This window comes from Hesperophylax consimilis, chromosome 28 (genome assembly GCF_061612785.1).
Source record: "Hesperophylax consimilis isolate HC1 chromosome 28, BYU_Hcon_1.0, whole genome shotgun sequence".
In the NCBI taxonomy this organism is placed as follows: domain Eukaryota; kingdom Metazoa; phylum Arthropoda; class Insecta; order Trichoptera; family Limnephilidae; genus Hesperophylax; species Hesperophylax consimilis.
In genome coordinates this window covers 15,309,269-15,333,575 of record NC_142863.1, presented here as the reverse complement: position 1 = coordinate 15,333,575, position 24,307 = coordinate 15,309,269, and the positions used below count along the sequence as shown (strand labels likewise).

General features: G+C 36.9%; 1 protein-coding gene across 1 annotated transcript; it reads right to left on the bottom strand.

Moving 5' to 3' along the window:
• Positions 1-35: 35 nt before the first annotated feature.
• LOC149410238 (uncharacterized) lies at positions 36-23,021 on the bottom strand. Its single transcript, XM_089649010.1, has 12 exons — positions 22,884-23,021; positions 22,546-22,751; positions 20,855-21,045; positions 19,777-19,918; positions 19,196-19,414; positions 13,525-13,657; positions 11,107-12,136; positions 8,809-9,291; positions 8,224-8,480; positions 6,926-7,111; positions 3,218-3,360; positions 36-978 (listed from the first exon to the last, which is right to left on the bottom strand). Exons 2-12 carry the CDS (start codon positions 22,724-22,726, stop codon positions 695-697), a joined length of 3,249 nt encoding a protein of 1,082 aa, XP_089505136.1. The 5' UTR covers positions 22,727-22,751; positions 22,884-23,021; the 3' UTR covers positions 36-694.
• Positions 23,022-24,307: the final 1,286 nt, after the last annotated feature.

The following is a 24,307-nucleotide window of genomic DNA, read 5'->3' as shown; positions in this document are numbered from 1 at the left end:
ATCTTTCTGAGGATGGGTCGTTTCACGGAATTTGAACAATTCATTAAATTTAAAAGTTGATTTTCAAGTTCTATTATCATATCATTATTGAACAGTTGCTTCTCAAAACTGAAATAACAACAGAATTTGAATGGAACCTTCACAGAACTTGAAAATCAACTTTGAAATTCAATGAATTGTTCAAATTCTGTGAAACAACCCCTCCTAGGCATCCCTTCCCTATATATATTTATTATGCACACCATCAGCCTTGCATTCTTATTGAATCTCCATATTTTTAATACTGTTGTAGTCTACTTTCATCTTTTCTCTCGTCAGTTCCTAGCCTCAATGCCGTACATCAGCACTATACGCACCAGTAAACATATTATTATTTACCATCGCTAAAATTCCCATAAAATCAACACAACTCCTATAAATAACTACGTAGACCACGAGCAAAATAAGTTGCGCAGACACACGCCTCTTACCATGTGCAGAAAGGGTGTTATTTATTTGTAGTTTGCTAGAGTTCATTGATGGCTTTCGATAACTCCGGATGACGCTTAGGTCTTAAAATCAACACAACTTCCATAGCTAAACCGCAAGCAAAATAAGCTGCGCAAACACTGTCTCTTGTCATGCACAGAAATGGCGTGATTTATTAGTAGTTTGCTAGCATTCATTGGTGGCTTTTGTTTTTGGTTGAACTATATCAAGTTATAGTATCGGACACAATCCTATGAGTATCCATATGCCTTTTAACGTGCGCCTTCCGCCCAAACACCTTTTCGCAGCCGCGCTTGAGACAGGGGAACTTCTTGGCGGCCGGCACCCTTTCGCTCGGGGCGGCACGATCAAGCCCGCTGAGGTGAGTGCGGCGGTGGCTGGCCAGGGTGCTGCGCTGGGCGAAGGAGGCGCCGCATGTTGGGCAGTGGTAAGGGCGCTCGCCCGAGTGCGTGCGCTGGTGGGAGCGGAGAGATGAAGGCTGACGGAAACCTGACAAGAAAAATACTCAAAAATTAAAAATCTCTTTTAATTTTTGTAAGTTCCAGTTTAAAAAACTTTGTTATTGACTGAGTGTAGCGATGTCCAGTTTTAACTCGAATGTTTTGCATTTCGTCTGTGTGTAAATTTTTTTGAAAGTCTGCTGCATATACTTTATTATTCACGCAAGCTTTACCTTTGACTAGATGTCTAACTTTGACTGTGGTTAGTTGTTTATTTAGACTTTCTCATTTGCATTTTTTCAATATGAAAATGAAGAAATTGCTTATACCTAGATTGCATGCAGTTGGCAATGTTTTCTCAGAAGTAGTAGATGTATTCAAATACACGGAATATAGTTATGAGAAGGCTATAATAACATACCTCTAACACAATAATCAATGCCAGAAATGATAATATTCTTCATAGTGATAGCTAACATATGTATTATTTTATTAAAAATTATTATTTCTCATTCATAAGTATCAATGAATCGCTGACAGCCCTGAATTGTTAATGCCAAGTTGCGATGCCTATTCAGCTATTCCAAGTACAATTAATTTAGTGGGTAACAATAAACTCACTACTGACTTTTATCATAGACACCTCATACTTAGACTTATGACAGGTCTTATACAAACCTAGTACAAAGTAGTTCAACTATTGTTACACTGGTATATATTTCTTTTGAATTATGCACTGTGTTACTGCACTTATATTAATAACTGCATCACTTGCAATAGTGTTTTTGTTTACACATTAATTGCTATTATTATCCTGTTTACCACTGTACACTTGTAATTCGATTAGCACTGTATTGTAAAAGCCATTATATGGCGTTTGAATAAATAAACATTATGGTACCACCTACCTTGAAAAAAGGATTGGCATTAAGATTGTGACATTTCAAAAGTAAGGTCCAATGATTCCGCTGGACCATAAACCGTACCAAACAGTCACAAGTTGAGGATAGAGAGGCTTTTCAACAATAATTCTTGGGTTTTCCGAGCCCCAGATGCGACAATTTAGCTTGTTGACGAAGCCACCGAGGTGGAAATGGGCCTCATCACTCAAGATGATTTGCATTTGATTCACTCAAGTGAATTTTAATAATTTCAATGCGTTGTTGAAGCGTGTATCGTTCCATTTTTAATAATGACGTAGTTTCTACTTGTCAAATGTCAAAAAATGACAGCTTCAAAAGTAACATCTACCGAAATAGCGGGCTATTCAAAATAACACCTCTTATTGGAAAACCCAGTATAAAAATTAATATTTCTTTGTTTGTCCCGTTGCAATTCATCCAATTTGGCTAAAAATTTCTTATTAGTACCAGGAGTGTTTAGAGAGTTGTTTGAATGGTAGAAGAAGTGGGGGACGCCCGAGGAATACTTAATACATTATGTCTGTCTGGAATGAGATACGGAGTCGAATACAAGTCGGGATTTCATGATACTACATTAAGAAAATGTGGATTTCATGATACTAAATTAAGAAAATGTGGATTTCATGATACTAAATTAAGAAAATTTGGTTTTCATGATACTAAATTAAGAAAATGTGGATTTCATGATACTAAATTAAGAAAATGTGGATTTCATGATACTAAATTAAGAAAATGTGGATTTCATGATACTAAATTAAGAAAATGTGGATTTCATGATGCTACATTAAGAAAATGGTAGAAAAGGTCGGGGATGTCCGAAGAAGACATGAATCATCTTTATTATTTGTGGTAAAATGAGACGTATTTGATGAATGAAGAAAGAGATGTAAGGAGAATGTGTGACTTGGAAGTGAATGGTTGAAGAGATCAAGGATGCCAGAAGAAGATATGGCACGATGGAGTGAAACAAATTAAACCTAGTTGTCAGGTACTATAGAATTCACAACCTCAAAACTTTACCCCTAACTATTTATAAGTCCCCGAGCAATGCCTGTTTTACAAAAAAGCATGTTTTTACCTGTCACAGGTGACATCTATATAATATAGGTATATAAAAACACACGTGTATTCAACTGTCTGCCTACAATGTACCCCAAAACACTACGAACACGTTCACCAAACTGTTAACTCCAATCTGGAAAAGCTCATTCTGGCAAAGTGGAAGGTAGGTGAAACAGAGATAGATCATTGGCATTCAGAACGTCGGTGTCCTTGGCTCTCCATGAGCAGTGGAGGAACCGGGAGTTTGAAGAACATTGGAGTGGGAGTCATAATCATAAGCAATATAGAACAAGTATCAGTAACCTTTTCCGCAGATCTCGCACTTGTAAGGGGTGTCTCCTGTGTGGATATTCTGGTGCAGCTTCCAGCCGACCCGGTGAGCGAACTTCTTGTGGCAAATCTCACAACAGTAGGGCTGCTCTCCCGAGTGGGTTTTCATGTGCGACCTTCAAACAAATTATTTATTATTTTTAATAAGATTTATATGTATATTTTTTAATGTATATTTTATTTAGTTATAAAATTTTACATCTTATACCCAATATATTATTTTCTAGGACTACTGTAATATTATTTACTACTTACATACTAAAATTTGGACTTCACAACATTGAGACATAATCCACGAAAAACTGCAAGACTTTTAGCTTCCTTAACAATTACCGGGAGTTCATTGAACATTTAAAAATATTTATAATAAATATTGTTTTGTATTCCCGATAAATTTGTTTAAGGAAGCCTAAAATCGTTGCAGTTTCTCGTAGGATATAAATGAACTGTACTATTAATTCTAACATTATTTGACATATAGTCAGGTAACATTTTATTTTTTAACTTATAAATAAACACTAAGGTATTATAAACACTTAAAAGATTGAGTTGACGTTGCATGGTTTTTATCCTGGTGTACCTGCTACAACACAGTATTGACCTCATGCCTCTGTTCTGGATTATTTACACTCTCTTCATTAGGGTTTTGTTACTCAGAAAGATTACACTTGTGCAGTAATTCAGATGGGATGCTACAGTGGTATTGTAGACCAATATCCTTGTTTTAATGTCCAATTTTCCCTTTATCTTTCTTTATTTTTTATTTAAAATTTCAAAGTTAGAGTTAAATTTTAACTTGTTATTGATTATGATTCCCAAGTATTTAATTTCTTTTACATTTTCAATATTTTGATTGTCTATATTTAGGACAGTATGTACGTTTAGTTTTTTCCCTAATATCATGAATTTACTTTTACATAGTAACATTTAATTTCAATTTATTTATGTTTAACCACTTAGATAATTCATTAAGTTCATTTTGTATTTTTGACAATGCATTTTCAATATTATTTGCTATAATATATAAAGTGTGTCATCCGCAAAAAGTTTGATGGAACAGTACTTTAAGCACTTCACTATATCATTAATTTATAAAATAAATAGGAGCGGTCCCAAAACAGATATATATATACAGATAGATATTTATATTTACGGTGAAACTCTCTTAGAAGGTTTTCTAACGAACCAAAAAAATAAATAAAATTACAAACACGTGTTTCTTATCAATTTGCCCTTCTTCTGAAACATTGATTTGGTTTAAGGCAATAATAATTGTACATGGTCAAGATAATCTTTGGAAAGGATTGAAAATTGAACGAGGCGGCTGTTAACGGGACTGCCGCTCTACGGGTTATAGCCCCTCATTATATTCTACCATTTTCACCAATCTCATACTTCCATTATTTCCAATATTTTGGGTGCTCTCTTTTTTGGTGTGATTGCTGTTGTGACTCCGGGTTTGTCTCACAATTCTTTAAATAAAACTCCGTGGTCAACAAAACAGTTTGGATTTTGACTTGCGATAGTTCTGATAGATAGGTAGGAATTATTCTGGACCTCGACCTTAAGTAATAGTATTTATAATGGCCCAATTCTTGTATTATCGACAACTATGTGCCATCTATGGGCAACTTCTTAAACTACTAACAGGTACCATGTACATATGAGTATCTTCTTAAGCTACTATCAAGTCCCATCTATGGGTAACTTCTTAAACCACTCATTGCAAAGTTCTACCTATATAGTTTTACAATCTAGATCAGAGGTTCCCAAACTTTTTTGCCCCGTAGACCACTTGCCAAAATTTTTTTTTTTTCCATTGCCCCTGCCTGCCGAATATTGAATTTTCCTAAAACTATTAACGTCCCATGTGATAATCATTTATTTTTTTCATAAAAAGATTCCCTTCCCTTGCCTGCCCAACAACCGGGTGGCGGTAAAGTTCCTCTGTCTTTACACTGTGCAGACAGGGGCCCCCTTGTGAGGTATTACACCAAATGAAAATGAAGCAGGATAAAGCAATGGGAATCTCTTTCTGTAGCTGGCCCTACAGAACTGTCCCTTAAGTTCAGTGCTTATTTTGGTCAGTTCTTCTTGTCACATGATATCCGATTCTTCAACGTTCCATTTCCATAGTCAAAATGTCCTAAAACTTAGTTATGAAGTCTGTGTGAAGTGCATTCAAATGTTGAACGTCATTATCACCCTGGACATTTCTCAAAAACAAGTTGGGGAACTAAGAAAATTCGCAGCTTCCAATGTGCAATGTTTTGCTTGAATATATTAATTCTGACGAGAAAAGGAACGTAGACTCTATTTATATACCTCAATTAACAACTTTACGAAATATAAAAATATCAAATAAGTAATTTCTCAGTCTATTATATTTGTGTTAGGTCTATTGTGTCATTTACGGAACTCCTAAATGTTGACTTGAGGTAAATGGGGGTTGGCTCTTATGTACCCCCATTTGAATCTCGTGGACCCCCAAATTTTTTTCTCGCTGACATAGACCCCCAGCAAGCCGATATCGACCCCTGGGGGTCGATAGGCCAATTTATGTATCGCAGTTTTCGCAAAAAATCACCTCAAGGGCGCTGTACAAATATATTTTTTAAGTAATAAATGCAGCTGGCTTACAACTAGGATTCATACTAACTAGTTACTTACATCTAAGACTTATTTCTAGTGACTTACGACTAAGACTTATTTATAGGTACGACTAAGGCCTATAACTACTGTCTTAATGACATTTATATTTACATATGCAGAGACTTACAACTAACATACTTGCATTTAAAAATACATAAATAAATAGTCTTTATGATTTTAATATCGCCAGAAGAAGAAGGAAGTTCTAAAATATATATTATGTATGTACTGTTACTTTTCTGTAACTCTTATATTTATAATTTGGTGTTATGTTGTTACGTAACAGATCTTTCAAACACATTTCAAAACCCCGCAAAATAATATTCAACGCAGAACTAGGCGGCGCAGAACGGTGCGCATGCATTCCTGCGCACCGCGCCAGTAACCCCAACGGTTTCAGCGCGCGTCGGCCATCTTCACTTAGACTCTAGACTCGGCCTCGACATTACGCTCTCCACGCTCGCACAGCAACGCCCAACCTAAAACGCGCCCGATGGCACGTTTGGATGAGCAACACCTTGTTTTCCACTCTATAATGTTCTGGAAGTAAGTCCTCGCTGGCCCTAGCAACCCAGCATTCATGAAACATCTCATGTAAGCGTACACCAAACCTTTGCACATTATGTGCCTATTTAAAAGCCTGTCACAGACGTCTGCCAGACGAAAGCAAAATGAGAGATAGATTTGTTAAATTCAATCAGTCAGGATTTATTTTGGATGTATATTATGTGCCCCTTTTGTGTTATACTATGTGTGTGCTTGTTTAACTGTAAATACACTCATGAATCATTCCATTAGCGTTTCATTTGACGAGAGAGTGGAGTTGAATTGTTGAATCTGTTCCCCGTGTAAAGGCGTGATTGCCGACCCCAACTGAGCTAAACCATGAGTCTCCTGATTCTACCACTGGAGATGACTGCCGGCAACTCAACTTTGGGCCCCCTATGTGGCCCTCGAAACCCAACAATGTATAAATGTTTTGTATAACTGGACAATAGTCCGTTAGTATAAAATAAATAAACTACTCACTTCAGATGTGTGGAGTTGATGAAAGCCTTCCCGCAGTGCTGGCACTGGAAGCGGCGCTCCCCGGCGTGGGTGCGCGTGTGCTCGCGCAGCTGCCCAGCCTGCGTGAAGGTCTTGGGGCACTCGGAGCAGGCAAAGGGGCGCTGGCCCGTGTGCAGGCGGAAATGCACCTTCAGGGCGTGGGAGTACCTGCAACATTAACTTCTTTAGATTTATAATACTAATAATAAATGTATTATTTTCTTCCTTTTTTTGTCAAAGTAGAGATACTCACTGGGATCTCCAGAGCTGAAGTACATTTAAAAGTAGAGATAATGATATAGTCACTGGGATCTCCAGAGCTGAAGTACATTTAAAAGTAGAGATAATGATATACTCACTGGGATCTCCAGAGCTGAAGTACATTTAAAAGTAGAGATAATGATATCCTTACTGGGATCTCCAGTGCTGAAGTACATTTAAAAGTAGGGATAATGATATCCTCACTGGGATCTCCAGTGCTGAAGTACATTTGTTTCAGTACATTTTAAACGTCGTTTACTCATTGCTGAGGGTCGTGACTCCTACTGTAATTTCCCTGGTCGTAATATTGGTAGCCGAGTGAACTTACCATTAAGACATGGCAATACGTCGACAAGAATAGACAATACACAACAATCTTGTGTATTGCCTTGTATCTTGACCGATAATACGGAAAATCTTGACAGAAATACTTAGCCGGCATGAATCCTGCAATGCCCTACCATGTAGGGGAGACAAGAAACTTCAATAAATAAAAAGATGTTTTTGTTAAAGTCGATATGTAGACAATACCCTACTTGATAAAGTGACATTTTTATTTTGGTTATTAACAAGTAATTTCTGAAGGCAAAAAGTACAAGGTCTACACTGTAATTGGAGTGCTTCGTACGGTGCAAATTATTATTTTACCTTCATAGTTGTTCCCAATCCTACTGATCAACTGTTGAACTGAAATTTTGGCTCAACATTCCTCAAATGCACAATTGCGCTCTTCCCAATGCAACTCTCCTATCAAGCTAGAGAAGCCAAACAGCTGGATTAACCTCTGGCTCAGTAAAAGGGTTAGTTATAAAAAGTCTCAACAGAGTGAAAAATGACAGGGAAATGTCAAACGTCATTTGGTTCTCGCATTCTTTCTCGTATTTAGAGAGTATGAGAGTCTAAAAGGTATAATAATAATAATATTTGGATGATTTATATAGCGCCGTTTTTGTGCAAAATCACCTCAAGGGCACAAAATTACAAAATAATGTTTTTACTTTTGTAATTTGTAAACTTACCTAAAGACTTTCTCACACTCTGTACACGGATATTCTTTCAATTCCTTAGTAGGCTTTATTCCTTCTGTCAACACAACAGGACAACCATTAATTTCTTCGACTCCATTGGAGACGTTGGAGACAACTTTAGAATCTGACTCTTGATGTGTTTTTGATTTACTAATTTCCCTTTTCTTCTGTGATTGAATTACAATTTGAGATTGATCTTCAGGTTTGATTGTCTGAGTTATTTCTTTGGTGTCGGCAAAACTCAGAACCTGTAAAAAGTACATTGAGATAGTTTAAAAATAAATACATAATAAAAACAATTCCACTATCATTCAACGGCCTTCGTGGTCGATGGGTAAGGCTCTCGACTATGAATCCGGAGCGTGCGGCTTCAAATCCCAGCTTATTTAACTAATTTTTGTTGTTTAGCAAATAATTAATTCATAAATAATAAATTTTTCTTATCTCGGGTATGTGATGCGTTTAAACAAATTAATTGGGTTTTAAATACAATGAATATTACAAAGTAATTGGGATTTAAATTCAATGAATATTACAAAGACAATCGATAAAAAGTTTAAAAGAAAAAATAAATACCGTATGGGGATCAGTAGAGTCTTCATTATCATCAAGTATAAGAGTTTCAATATCTGAACTGTCTTCATCCAAACGATCAAAAGTTTCATGCATGCTGACTATGGACTCCTTTTCAACATCGATCTCTATAATAGAATTATCAACATTTTCAAATTCATGCGTTTCTGAAATAGTAGCGCCAGCATCAAAATTTAATTTAGTTTCCAATTCAAATTCTCTTTCATTCGATTCGGTTATATTGCCAGTCATAAAATTGAATGCAGTCCCTAACTTGAGTTCACTTTCATTATTTGACTGTGAAAATTTGAATTTTTCTTCTTCCGTGATTTTTATATTTACTTCTTTTTTTTTTTTTGGAAATATATTTCTACTGGTAAAATGATTGTTTATGAACGGCTGTAGCAGTTCTTTAGGAACTAATTTTAATTTTTCTCTAGGAATTATTTCTTTTTCTTCTAAAATTCCGGACTTCGGATTGGTTACCTGCAAAGAAAAAATAGATTAAAGGGGTACAAATAGCAATATAAATTAACTTCTTCTTTAGCTTTGCCCCTTTCCAGTCTGTACAATACAGTACTTTCTGAGTAATCTGCCGCTCGATTATTCGACAACTACTATAATCTGCCGTTATTTTTACTATATTATTTGATGAGCAGGCCTTTAGGGAACCAAGGAGGAGTGGAGAGGAGAGACGAAGGCCTCTTCTCTCGTGAGGCCTTCAGGGAACTAAGGAGGAGTGGAGAGGAGAGATGAGACCCTCTTCCCTCGTGGGACCTTTAGGGAACCAAAGAAGAGTGGAGAGGAGAGATGAGGCCACCTCCGTGAACTCTTTTCTTATGGGGCCTTCAGGGAACCAAAGGGGAGTGGAGAGGAGAGATGAGACCCTCTTCCCTCGTGGGACCATTAGGGAACCAAGGAGGAGTGGAGAGGAGAGATGAGGCCACCTCCGTGAACTCTTCTCTTGTGGGGCCTTCAGGGAACCAAAGGGGAGTGGAGAGTAGAGATGAGGCTCTCTTCCCTTGTGGGGCCTTCAGGGAACCAAGGGGGATTGGAGAGGAGAGATGAGACCTGGAAAGACACATTGTGGAACCAGAAGACATAGCCACATATCCAATGCCAACCCTGGTGATCTTTATAAAAGGGACCGGGTGACTGTTAAAGGAATGAGGTAAAATGGGCACATATAGGCCTATATGGGCCTATGTCCTAAGTCCTCACGGGAACTATATGTAAACCGTCTCCGCTCTATAAATAAATAATGAGCAGGCAGCATTCTGGCATGATGGCTTAATAGCCATCCCTATGCTTAGAACGACCACGGCTCAGCACCACTATTTATATTTAGGTGTGAGATGGTAAAATATATTGTTGTCCAAAAATAAAATTAGTGTCACCGAAACTTTGAATTATGAACAATTTAAAAAGTTAATTAAGTCTTGTTTTTCCAGTTTTTATGGTTATCATATATGTACATACTCAATTAATATACCAACATATAGCTTGCTTTTGCTGACCATCAGTCACCAGGGTTCATTAGTGTTGTTTTAAGACGTTTCGGTTACTCCTTTGTATATTCTAGCGCCTGTCGCATTTGTTTTTGTTTGTTTCATTCAGCAACATTTTATAAATGATCGATAGTGGTGTTTGTTTGTTTGTACGAAATATCTGTTTTAAATTTTAGCATACATATTTAGTATGTACACTAAAGTCCACCGCTTTCACTAATTAGACACTTGCCTGGTTTTTGGGGTGGCGGATTAGTAGATTACCGTATAGTGAGAGAGTTAATATTTCTTATTTTGGCCCACGGTCCGTCATTTTCTTAATTGTACTCTTCACACGTTTTTCTTTCTAGTCTCCAATTCAGCAACGGTGATGCACCAACAATCTGTTTTCCTTGCAGCCTGACAATTTCCATTTTCGTTAAAAATTCAAATTAAATAGACTATGACAATTCTACTTCGAAAATCTTTGCACCAAGGCTAGAAAATTGTAGAATGAACTCGAACACCTGATTGAGCATGAGATAATTGTAAAATTTTGTATGTCCTAAAGACTGGACATTGATAGAATGCCACATGACAGGACACCAACAAATTTGACTGCATGGTGTCACAGTGGAAGTGATACAGACGCATGACCGAGGAAGAGAAGGATAGACTTTGTGGAACTGAGGACTGGAGATGAATGACGAAGGACCGCAGCCGGTGGATAACATTTGTGAAGAATATCAAATCTTATACTGGGGTGATGCTGACAATTCATGTTTTATAATTATTTAGTTTAATATAAACTTACCAGTTTTGTATATTTAACACGTGGCATGGAACTTTTATGCTCATTGACATGTTCCATCAATTCTTTTTGCTGTGAAAATCCCGTATCACATATTCCACACTGCCACGGCTTACAATTGTCCGCCATCTTGAGATCGTCCTCTTTACAACTGTTCTTCAAATGAATTCCAGTATTAGGGTAGCGCCATTTGCAACTACTTTTCTCTTTTATGTCAAAAGATATCTCTGGTAATTTTTCCGCTCTATAAATGTTTTCTAACCGCGGATAAATCCCTTGGGCATGATCATAAACATTTCTTAAAATATGCTCGTCTGTATTTTTATATGCCGCATAATTTATGCACTCGTTTCTTTCTTCAAAATGATTTCTATGTTCGGCATTAAGATTGCTCTGTTTACAAAATTCGTAAGCTTCAGATTGATACTTTAAAAATTCACTAGTGAATCTATTATTGTGTTCGTAAATTAAGTTATTCGTCGCTATATTGTTCAATCTTTGTTTATTATAATCGTGTTGTAATTGTAAGTCAGCAGCTCCGTCAGAAATTATATATCCATCAAGTGCGGACGTATTTCCGATATTATTAAATCTATTATGTAAATTGGGAAAATGTTGAAAATCTGCCGGAGCATTTTGACAGCTGAGCAATGGCCGACAATTTATAACGTTTGTTCCATTTTCAAAGTAATTGTTGAAAGCGTTTATCCGTGAAAATGAAGGTGCATCTTCTATGGGTTTACTGGCTACATGACTGCCATCATTGATAGAATTATCATATTTGCATTCTCGATTGTTTAAAGTGTTTGTATCTTGTGTTTTCTTGCTGCGGAAGTGGATCTTCATGTGTCTGGTGAGATGGTTGCTGCGTCCGAAGCAAGAGTTGCAGAATTCACATTTGTACGGCTTCTCGCCCGTGTGGATTCTGCGATGCTTGACCAGGTCCGATTGACTGATGAACTTCTTGGTGCAGATGTCGCAGACGTAGCGCTTGTCTCCCGCGTGCATTCTCAGATGACAAGCCAACACGGACCTGGAAATAAACAAAGAGGGTAATTACCCAACACTCCTATCAAATGTCTGCAACATATCCTTAGATACTTTGGACGACAAACTGAGAACTTGACCCTGGAGAAACTCATGATCATTGACAAAGTGGAAGGCACGAGAAACACAGAAAGATTAAGGACGGGTTGTTTCGGAGTATTTGAACAATTCATCAAATTTCAACGTTCATTTTCAAGTTCTGTGAAAGATTTTTTCAAGTTCTGTTTTTATTTCAGTTTTGTCAAGCAACTAGCCTATAATGATATAATAACAGAACTTGAATTCGACTTTCACAGATCCCAGAAATGAACGTTGAAATTTGATGAATTGTTCAAATACTCCGAAACAACCCGTCCCAAGTTTAATGACTCAGATACAATATAGCCATGTTCAATGGCATTATAAGAAGTAAGCTAGTGGTGTCTGGACTCTGCACCAAATTAAATACATAAATATGCTGGAATAAATCCAGAAAAAAAGGTATGTCTATTTGCGGACGCATGGAACTTATCTGAGGTTCATGCAACATATAGACCTTAAAGACCATAGATTTAGTCTAGAAACCGGATGTTCTGCAAATATTGGAATTCATACTTAGTTTTAACCCTTTTAGTGCCATAAATATTTTGTCAAAATAAGTTGAAAATGCCAGTAAAAAAGTGCATTTTTATAGATAATTTATATAACAAAGAAAAACACTTGCATTTATATTACAATACAATATGCATTTTTCACACACCTACCTATGAGCGCCACGGCGCTTTTCGGCACTGTAAGGGTTAATATAATGTATGGCTCTATTACTCTTGCTTATACGTGCTTGAAAAATTAAGCCGTGGTCGTTGCCAAGGTCAAGATACCACACCGCAGAACAGATGTTATAGCACGGCTTATCATGACTAGAGGAATGGTAATATTGAATGAAATTTCTAAAACAGTAGATAATTTTAATTATTCTTTAAATAACTGTAAAAATTTTTTGTATACCTTTCTTTCCACATGTTACGGATGTTAAAATAAGAAATCTTGTAAGTACCGTCACTGGATAAATAATCTGTCGTAGACTAAATAAATAAATGATAGATAAATTACGCAATGTTTAATTAAACGGTTGGCAATATTAGTGAATTGCCTTTAGGGAACATTTCACACGACTTTGCAGTGACATCTGCGCTGATGCAGGACACTGCAGGGCTGTCTGAAATATTTGAAGGAAGAGCCACATGGCGTAATACCCCAAAACATTAATCTCAACACAATAAATCACTTTGAAAACAGAGGGAAAGGTTTTACGTAAATTAGCAACATCAGTTTCCTTTCAAATAGTTATAAATGTGACTTGTTAGGATTATCTATTGTTATCATGTTGTTTACCTCTGAGCGAAGCACTTGGAGCATACTTCACACTGGAAGGGCTTCTCGCCGCTGTGGGTCCTCATGTGGGAGACCAGCAGCGCGGGCAGACTGAAGCTGCGGCTGCACACTCCGCACTTATAGGCCTTCTCTCCTGGAACACACAGTTTAGTCAGTTTATTAATGTGATACTAAATAAGAGTCCCAGCTACCCCGAATCCTTGGGAAATGAGAAAGAGAAATGGAAAGTTCGTAAAAACAAACGATTTATAATAATAATAATTTTTATTCCAGGATGTGGAGAGGTTAGTGCAATCCCACACGTCCCATATATATATACATATTTTGTACAGTAGGTATGTGAAAAATGAAAAAAATATATGAAGAAGAATAAAGTCCAACTATGCAGGGCGTGGTCTTGAGTGAGCTTGAGCCCAGCGCTCACTCAGGAGTGGCGTTTGGTGCTGGTAGGCTGCGGTCACCAACGTGTTGGCGCAGGCCATTAGCCGCATCCTGGCTCCAGTGACCCGGTGTCTCATCAGGCCGGCAAATCCATTTAGTCCTAATTCCGTGAACATTGTCGATGCGCTGCTGTATTTTCGGTATCCAAATATGATTCTACAGGCGTCATTATATTGAATTCGGAGTCGTTCCATCGAGCAAGTTCGGTAGTGCCACCATGTCTCACACGTATACAGGCCAGTAGAGAATGCGTTGAACAGTATTTTTTTACGGTATTGCTGCATTTGCAAAATCTGCTGGCAATCATATTAGACACTATGCTTAGGCTTCTCCTTTGTCATTCGATATCGCCATCGTCCGATAGGTCTTGATTAATAATGTGCCCCAAGTATTTTACCTTCGAACATGTATTTATTTTTGCCTCACACCCTCCTTGCCTTACTCCTGACCGAAAATATATCGGTTGTATATACAGTAGCAGTTAAAACTAATTATAATATTTGGGAAACATTGAACAGTAAGCCCAGCATTGAGTCTGAACTGCCTGGAGCCAGTGGGACTAAGGCATTCCTAATCGGAATATGTTGTGAGGCTAAAGGGAGGAGAAGGGGATAAGGAAAACGAAAAGGAAAGTACCTAAATATTCAGACCTGATCACCAAACATAGCGAAAATCATTTCAAGCAACACTATGATTCTGGATGGTAGCTTTTCATTACGCATCTCGTAAGTTACACTTCTTGCCTTAGGAATATGAATGGGTACCCCTCTTCCCTAGTGGCCTTGTATTTCTCTTTTTCAAAAGAAAGACAAATATTCCCGTTTCTTCTTCTTTAGTCATGGCACGTAGCTGAGGATCGTGGCCAACGGCGGCTAGCACTAAGGAGTATGGGAGCAACCATGGAACTAGGATTCAATGGAAGCGGCATAATTTGTCGAGATGTATTAAAGAATACGCAAAACCAATGAAGCCCATAATTGTCCTTGTGGGAGGGGATAGAGACGGGGAAGAGCGGTAAGCGAGCGCGGAGGGGGCCATGGGTCAGAGTTAAGGGCCGAACTGTGAACAGGCTGCACATTATTTTATTTATTTTTTATTAAAAAAACATCCGTAATTTTTTACCACATTTTGGGCATACAGCGCATTACGCATTATTTGCCAAACAAAGAATGGTGGTAAAAATATAAAATTAACTAGTGCGGAAAGGGAAGTAATTAAAAGACATACATATTGTTTATTTATTGTACCATACATGTTATTGTAAATTACCTAAATCTGATTTCACGTAACTCTTTTTTTGCCAAATCAAGATTATGATCGAATCGTGTAGTGCGCGTCCAAATAAATCGGTATCAATCTCCAGGGAATGTATCTAACAAGTACAATTGGGTAAAAAACTAATGTTATGAACTTGCTGAAACTCGCACCGCCATTCTTTGGTGCTAATATTGCGTAATTCATCAGTTTGAATAGATTTTTTTTCTTTATCAGGTAGAATTATTTTAAATAATCAACAGATTTGCAGAGTAAAATTTTGTGCATTATTATAATGTTCTTTCTTAATATTTTATTTAATATTCTTTCCTAATGTAAGCTGGTGCTTGACTTTTAGGAAAGGAGTTGTCGTTAATAATATAAGAAAAAACTTAAAACTTATCCATCACACTAGACGAATCAAAAAGACAAAACATTGCAAGTTATAAACCCATATTGCGATGAAGAAACTTAATTTATTTTGTAACAAAACTTGACAACATCCTTCCTCCAGATAAAAAAAATAATGGAAAAGTTTCATGAATACAAATCAAAAATAAAAATCTGGCTGAAAGAGTTCGATGAAAAAACTCTAATAAAAACTCTAAAAACGACATAAAAGTCAAATTAAATAACTTTACAGTTTTACAGTGTATCAACTATATATATACTAGCTGACCCGGAAACGTTGTTCTGCCATATAAATTATTTTTAGATAGGGACACCCTATTTTTTCTGAATAGGGAAACATAATCACCTATTGGTAAGAAATATACTTTACGACCTATTCTCATACCTAAAAAATATACATACAAAATTTTATGAAAAAACGGTCGAGCGGTTTCGGAGGAGTGCGACCACAAACACCGTGACACGAGATTTCTTATATATACATATATAAAGATTTATTTTCAAAGAAAGAAAAAAATTCCCGGACTACGAATAACCTGATAATATAGAGTTAGGTAGTATTATTTTATTTAATCAACAGATTTGCATAGTACAATTTGGTGCATTATTACATTATTTCCCTATGGAAGCTGGTGCTTGACTTTAAGGAAAGGAGTGGTCGTAAATAATATAAGAAAAAAAACCCTACAGTTTTACAGTGTAACAAAAAAACGAAAAAAAAAAAATCAAATAAAAGATAAGTACAGGAGACATGAATAATAATTTTAAATAATTAATAAAATATTATGTTATAAACACAATTTATAGGCATGATACGAATAAATATAAATATCAAGCCATGATTTCAAAAATACGATAAAAAACATGGAATATCTTAGAATATTTACCTACACCGGAAAAAAAATAAAATGTGATGCAAGTGACTTATTGGAGATTCGCTTAGGGATAAAAAGTTGAAGTTATTGATTGAAAATATAAAATAATCTAAAAAATTGCACATGAATCGTATTGGTAATCATATTTAACGGGGTGTCAGATGAGCAGCGAGCTAATTTAGTGAAGCGTGCATGAATTGGTGAATTGGTGAATTGGTGAATTGAGCGTGAATTGGTCAATACAAAAATACAAAAACCTAAAATAGTGACACACATCTCGTCGTACCGACGCGCGCACATGCGCAATTGTTCACAAAACTAGGATTTAAAGTACGACCTAGGTATATATACAGACGGTTCCCTGATAAATCAACACATCGACAATTCAACACATATTTTAAAAGTACATTATAAAGTCATTAAAAACGAAGGAAAAAAACCTAACCTAACCTACTTAACCCAGTTAATAAAGTTTTTGTTTCATCACTTTCCATGACTTTATACCACTTTTAAAATTCGCGTTGAATCGTCGATGTGTTGATTTATCAGGTCACCATACAAGACAATTCATTATAAACGTGTGTTATAATTAATAAAAAATAAAGGTTTGTTGGTAATTTTTAATTATTATAAAATAAGTTGACTGATTTGGCCCATTGACATTCGTCAGTCGCGTGATTCCGAGATGGCCGTGCGGCGTGATGGCGGTTGAAATGAACTCGTCAAAAAATTAACTATAAAATGTCTAATTGAGCGGTGTTTAAATACTTACATGTGAAAGGTAAGACCGTCTTTCTTCTTAATTTTCTTCACAGAATTGCTTTTACACAATTTTACTGCGCAGTTGACCATTTTTTAATGTTTTATCAACGTTTTACTAGGAGCTCAATACGCGACCGAGGTGTAAAAGCTAATGTCAGCCGTCTCCGTAAAATTCCCCAAAATTCACACTTGGAGCGCGCGGGCACACTTCACATGCTGTCTCTCTAGTATCCATACTCTTTGGGAGCAACGTACTCCCGAAATTTCCGTCAATCTAAAAATTAATTATACTGAACTGATAATAATACAACCAAAAATCAAATCAAATAACAGTAATACTATTAAAGTATTAACTTAAATAAAACTGGCTTGATTTTTCATTCTTTGTATCATTTGTCATAAGAAACGCGGTGCGAGCGAATTCCATATTGATCATCGAGAAATGTCACCTGGGTCACATCAATTATCAATACACGCAGGGCGGGGATGTTGACCACAGAATAGAAATTTCTCCAAAATATGAACGGAGCTCACCAATGCCTCTAAAACTCTTGGGTGAGATGGCGCCACTTAAGTTCACAGTTAATAATTCCAGCAGGTCGGTATAAGCTTCAAAATTGTTAGTTTCTAGTATCCTTTACCCTTTACCTGACCAGACATATGGACTAGGGATAGACTGGCAATACTTTTAGCGCACCACACATTTTTATGAGTACAAGTCGCCACTGATTGTGACGCCACTCCAATGAAGTTGTCTCCTACATTTATCACTGTATCATACTAATTAGACCATACTGAGGACAGAACCTTTAGAATTTTTGGGAAATATTGAATAGTACCAAAGATATAAGCTGTCAAAATGTTGATATTTGCGGCCGGCCAAAAAGCATGTGGCATCACAGTATACGCGCGGCACTTCCATTTGAATTATGAATTGTACTACGTGTGATGTCACAAGACACAATTACATATGAATTGTTCTGTGTGTGATGTCACAAGACACAATTACATATGAATTGTTCTGTGTGTGATGTCACAAGATACAATTACATATGAATTGTTCTGTGTGTGATGTCACAAGACACAATTACATATGAATTATTCTGTGTGTGATGTCACAAGACACAATTACATATGAATTGTTCTGTGTGTGATGTCACAAGACACAATTACATATGAATTGTTCTGTGTGTGATATCACAAGACACAATTACATATGAATTGTTCTGTGTGTGATGTCACAAGATACAATTACATATGAATTGTTCTGTGTGTGATGTCACAAGACACAATTACATATGAATTGTTCTGTGTGTGATATCACAAGACACAATTACATACCATAGTCTACTTTGAAAACTAATAACTTAGTCATTTTTGAAGATATTGAAAAACTAAGTAATTTTTTTTTAACATTAGCTCCACACAGGATAATAATTCCTCTCAGAGCCTATATCATCTTTAGGGATGCTGTGTGGAGGGTCATTTTAGGGAAAGAAGGAGAGGAAGTTCTGGGAAGGAAAAAAGGCATGAGAGGTGGGAAAGAATCTGGGGGTCTGTGTTCAGGAGTGACGTATGAATCCTTCCCTCCCACTGCTGTGCAAGGTGATGTTCCGAGAGAGTCTTGCTGGAGAAGTCAAAAGGTCCCACTCAACCAGTCTCTCCCAATCTGACCTGCCATGCAGTTGGTGGGTTGACGCATCGGACACAAAGACCGGACTATGTACTGTCATTATTAGTACTTTAAACGTAATACATTTTCATAAAAGCAAAATAAAAAATTAGGAAACAACCTCATTATCCTGCACTACAGGAGTGGCGCGGATACAGACGTTCCAAACGCAAAATGGAATATGTCCATCTCTTTATTATTATTAAAGGATTTATTATTATTTAATTCATGGAGTGATTGTTGAATTATATTTAACCTGTATGCCTTCGTGCATGTGTCTTCAGCCTGGCCAGCTTCTGGAAGCTCTCTCCGCAGGCGCTGCAACGGTAGGTACGATGGTGAGGTGCGTGGGAGCGTGCGTGGCGCCGAGCCAGCAGCGCACTGCCGCACCGACGCCCACACACGGAGCATGCGTGCGTGCCTGAGCTGGAGTGCGTGGACTGGTGGGACTGCAGGTGGGATGCCTGGGTAAATGCTGGAAGCAGATGGAAATAATAATTTTAATATAAGTCATATCATATTATATACGATATAACATTTAGGTTGGGGTGTTTCGCATAAATTCAAATGTCAAATGGCCAATCACCGCCATTTTGTTTTTTTTACATTTAAAAGGTTCCTGTCAAACGCCGATTCTAGGTCCATTACAGCTGTGATATCAAATTGTGATTAGCTGAAATGATTGATGACATGATGGCTGTGATTTTCTGCTAATCAAAAATTGTTCAAAAGCTGAAACAGACCCGGGTTCAACATTTAACGGGGAACTTTCAAATGTCAAAAAACAAAATGACACTTCATGTTACATTTGATTTCTGTGAAATACCCCAGCCTTACCTTTAGCGCAGAGTTCACACTTGTAAGGCCTGTCTCCGGAGTGACTTCTCAGATGGACCTTGAGGGAGTGGCTAAGACGGAAAGCGGTGCCACAAACCCCACAGACAAACCTCTTCACGCCGTTCTTGCGGTCTGGAGGGACCTGAAAATATTTATTTAAAAGCATATCTTTAAATATATAAACACATAACATACACAGGTACTGCAGAGGGTACTATCATTTATGTAGTCTACACTTAATTCTGCTTAGTGATATGTTCAACAGGATATTGAATCAAATAAAAAAAAATCTATTTAAAAAAAGTATTAAAAATACACTAGGTATTATGTACCGAAAAAGGGAAATAAGTTCTATTGTATAAATACCACTCCCCGATATAAAAACATAAAATATATTTTCGTATTCCTGCACTTTTATTCAGTAGTTTATAAATGAGGGTTCTAAGATTCTAATAAAACGCATATTACCTTTACGCTTTGTTTAGTGTGATAATAAAGAATTGGATGAGTGATGAGACACGTAGCAAGTTTAAAGCTTGTCATACACGATTCAGACATTTGGCCCGGGGCCATTTGAACTGAGTCCATTTAGACTAAGTCCGTTTGGACTCATGATGGAAGCGATTTCGGCCAGTTTGATCACACTGCTTAATTTTTAATTAATTTATAAATTGATTCCAGTTCTGAATCCATACTGAGCATATTTTGGGGATCGCCACGGCCCACGGTAACGCCAAGCCAAGGCTCAGTGGCCCGGCATCGTGGATTTTGGACTCTTCGAAAACAAGCTGATCAATGCCGATTCATCTGCGTTTCTGCACACACAAAGACTTTTGGTTCGGCGCGGCATCATTTGGCTCGTTGGCTCGCTTGTTTGTGTCAAGCTTAATGTTGCCTACATTACCATCACAATCTGATTCAATCAATTCAAGTGGAACTATGCTAGACACGTTGCACAACTAACGACACGTTTGTAACAAACTTCTATCGGTTTATCATTCAGTGTGTATAAACTAACTTTCACCGAATAAATTTATTCCAATACTTGCTAGTTTTATATGTATTAGAAAAGACTTACATAGGATCGGTATGCAGGCCTCCCATGTTTCGTGGCGAGGTGCCCCTTAAGGGCGTGCAGATGTGCGAAGGTGGCGGGACACTGGGGGCACGAGTGGGGGCGCTCCCGGCTGTGGGAGCGTGCGTGGGCACGCAGGTGCGACCCATTCACGTAGGAGTTTCCACACTCGGCACATTGATAAGGCTTCTCGCCTGCAAAATGTTATTTTAGTAATTTAAAATTGAGCATCAGTTCGATGACAAAACAAAACCTTGAAAAAGTACAAACAAATAACAAAACTATAACTAACTAATCAACATGCCGTTTCTCCGGAGGTGTTGGCAGAGAGGACAAATCGTTACACAACTTGTCTTGACACACACTCCTCGCTTTATTCACATTCATGCAAGGTCTCGCACAGTTCCATGACAAAACACAACATTGACAAAATAGGGAAGAGGAGGAAGTGGTACACAAAAACCAGTCGCCGCTCAACCCTGCCCGCATTAGTATCTACTTGCTTGTAGTCAGCACAGCTGCGGAAGATGTTTGATAGTTCATTCCATTATAGATTTTGAAAGAACGTTGGGACAGAGGGTTCGACAACGGGGACAGTCCTGAATCGGGATATATGGTAACCCTATATCAGCGGTCGGGGAACCGAGGTAAATTACCCCAAATGGGGTAAAAATGTTTTTTTTGGGATAATAAGGAACTTTTTCTAGTTTGCTATTTTGGAAGACTATGAAAATATTACTTTTGATGACATTAAGGATACAGTTATAAAACATCTTACCAAACTCAGAGAGCGGTTCTCTGACTACTTTCCAGATCTTGGTATATAAACTTTCAATTGGGTTGTAGATCCTTTTAAATGTGAAATTGCTAAAATACCAGAAGAACCTCCGGGTTTGGTAGAAACAATACTTGAACTTCGATCTAATACTGAAGCACGTATTCAATTTGAGAGCAAAGCCAATCTGTCGTTTTTTTGGATGTCAAAAGCTACGAAGGCTTTCAAAATTGCACATGAGGAGGCGGTAAAAAAGTTGCTGCCATTTGCAACAACCTATCTTTGTGAACAAGGCTTTTCCACTATAATGAACATAAAAACGAAGAACAGAAATCGATTAAAAAGTATTCTAATTGTTCTTACACCAAAAAGTCCCAATTTCGAAGTAATTGAATCAAACATGAAGCAACAACATTTCTCCAAAAATTGAAAGGGAAACCTGAAAATCTCAATTTTTGTTTAATCCAATTTGAGAATTTTATTTTTTTGTTTGTCTATTACGTAATTACTATTTTCATGTAACCTTTTTTTTTATTTTCCGTGTAAATTAATTCAATAAATAATGTTTATTTAAATTTACATTGATTGTCTTCTTTTCAAAATGGGGGGAAGGGGTAATATTGACTTACGCAAAAATATTTTGGGGTAATGGTTAAAAAAGTTCCCCGACCGCTGCCCTATATGAAGCAAAATCAAAGTGTTAATATAGGCGGCCATCAGACAGAGATATCCAGTCGGTAAAACAGACATCTTTCAACTCCATAACCGTCTGCATCTGACAGTTTACATAAAGCGAATTACTGATATGTATCGTCTCCTACGCTCAATAAAATTTGCATTCTCTTATACACTACGAAAGCTCCTAAACTTGTAGGCCTCTTGTGTAGAGAATGTACTTTAATAGTAAAATAAATCCCACCTGTATGAGTTCTGGCATGTTCCTTCAGGTGCCCCGACTGTGTGAACTTCTTGTGGCAGACATCGCACTGGAAGGGTTTCTCTCCCGTGTGCGTTCGGAGGTGTGTCTTCAGAGTGCAGTTTAACTTAAAACTCTTGGGACAGAACTCGCACTTAAATGGCTTAGTAATCAGGTCATCCATTTCAGGAATCACTTGGAAGTTACGGCTAGAAAGAGACGATAACTCATAATATGATGAAATTGAACAAGCTTCAAAAAGTTTTCTTTAGAAAAATGTAGGAAAGAATTTGATCTACATATTTGCATTTTCAAAATTATTGATTGAACTATTGACTCACCTTCTTTGTTGCAACTCATCCAGTTCAATTTCCCTTCTCGAAGACTCGAGTAAAAATGAATTGCGGTTCCTCAATCATCACTCTACTGACTATGGATACTCCATTATTGCCCAGAATGCCGAGACTAAATTTGTCAAGGCAATTGGTTTTTCGATGGAAATCTAATTGATTTTTGTTGACAATAACAAAAATCAATTAGACTTCTTTGCATAAGCAAAGAAACTTGGTAATAATTTTTATTAATGCAACTAAGGCGATGTACAGCAGTATGGAATATTCTGAATTGGGAGAAATCACAAAGTCCTTATGCAGATGGCGATAAGGTTTAAATTCCCGCTTAACACCTGCTTTGATTTATGCCAAAAACCATGTTTTAATTTATTTTGTGAAGTTCAGGCCTTTTTTCTATTTGTCATTGTTATTCATGTGTATGTACCATCCTTTCTCTGTCAATTCCATTTTTTATTTTCTTGTGATGTTATGTTATTAATTTACAGCAATCCATAAAAAAATACTAAAACAAACAAAGAAATTAATTTAACCACCAAACTTTGTAAACTAGCCACCTCCAAAGAATATTGTAGCCATCTCCAATCCTGAAATTGTGCGAATTCAAGGACAGCTAAACTTATAAACAAACCTCTCAGGCTAAACTGTTGGAGAAGAACACGCACTTGAATGCCTTATTTATAATGCCACCAATTTTAAGGTCATCTTTCGGCAAGACTAAGGTGACAGACATGACCATCACAATCTCCAACCTCAAGTGGAACTATGCTGGGCATGTGGCTCGACTTACAGAAGACCGTTGGAATAACAGCATCATGAGATGGCCTCCGTGGTTGAGAAAAACAAAGATAAACTTCCTCTACATGCTTAATACGAAAAAATAGATACATTGCACATGGTTTCAACATAATTACTACAAGAAATGACTATTTATGTGGTGGGATATCGTAAAAGATGCATTAAATTTCATTTTTTTCTCAATCAAAGTTAGGTTTGAAGGTTAGAAAATATGCATAAATTATTAAACGAACCCAAACTAAACCCTAAAAACCTATTTTGTGCATGTTTACTTAGGCCCCCGAATACCCAATTTCTATCGATTTATAACAAGTTTCTAGTTAACTCTTTAAGTTTCGAAGTTCCAAAAAAATATATGTTATTTTTCAAGATAATATCCAGACATTTGTTATGCAGAAACGTTAATTATATGAAATTCCCTAGATAGAAAAAAATCGGAAAGTAAGCTCCAAAAATTATTAAAAACATGTTTTGTTCTGTTATTTAATATGTTATAGGCATGAAAAAATTCGAGTGTATCTTTAAATGCAACTAAAGCATTTGTCGAGAGGTTTTTTTTCTCTATTTCAAACGAGTCGTGTTTTATTAAATATTTTCGCTTAATTATTAACTTTTTT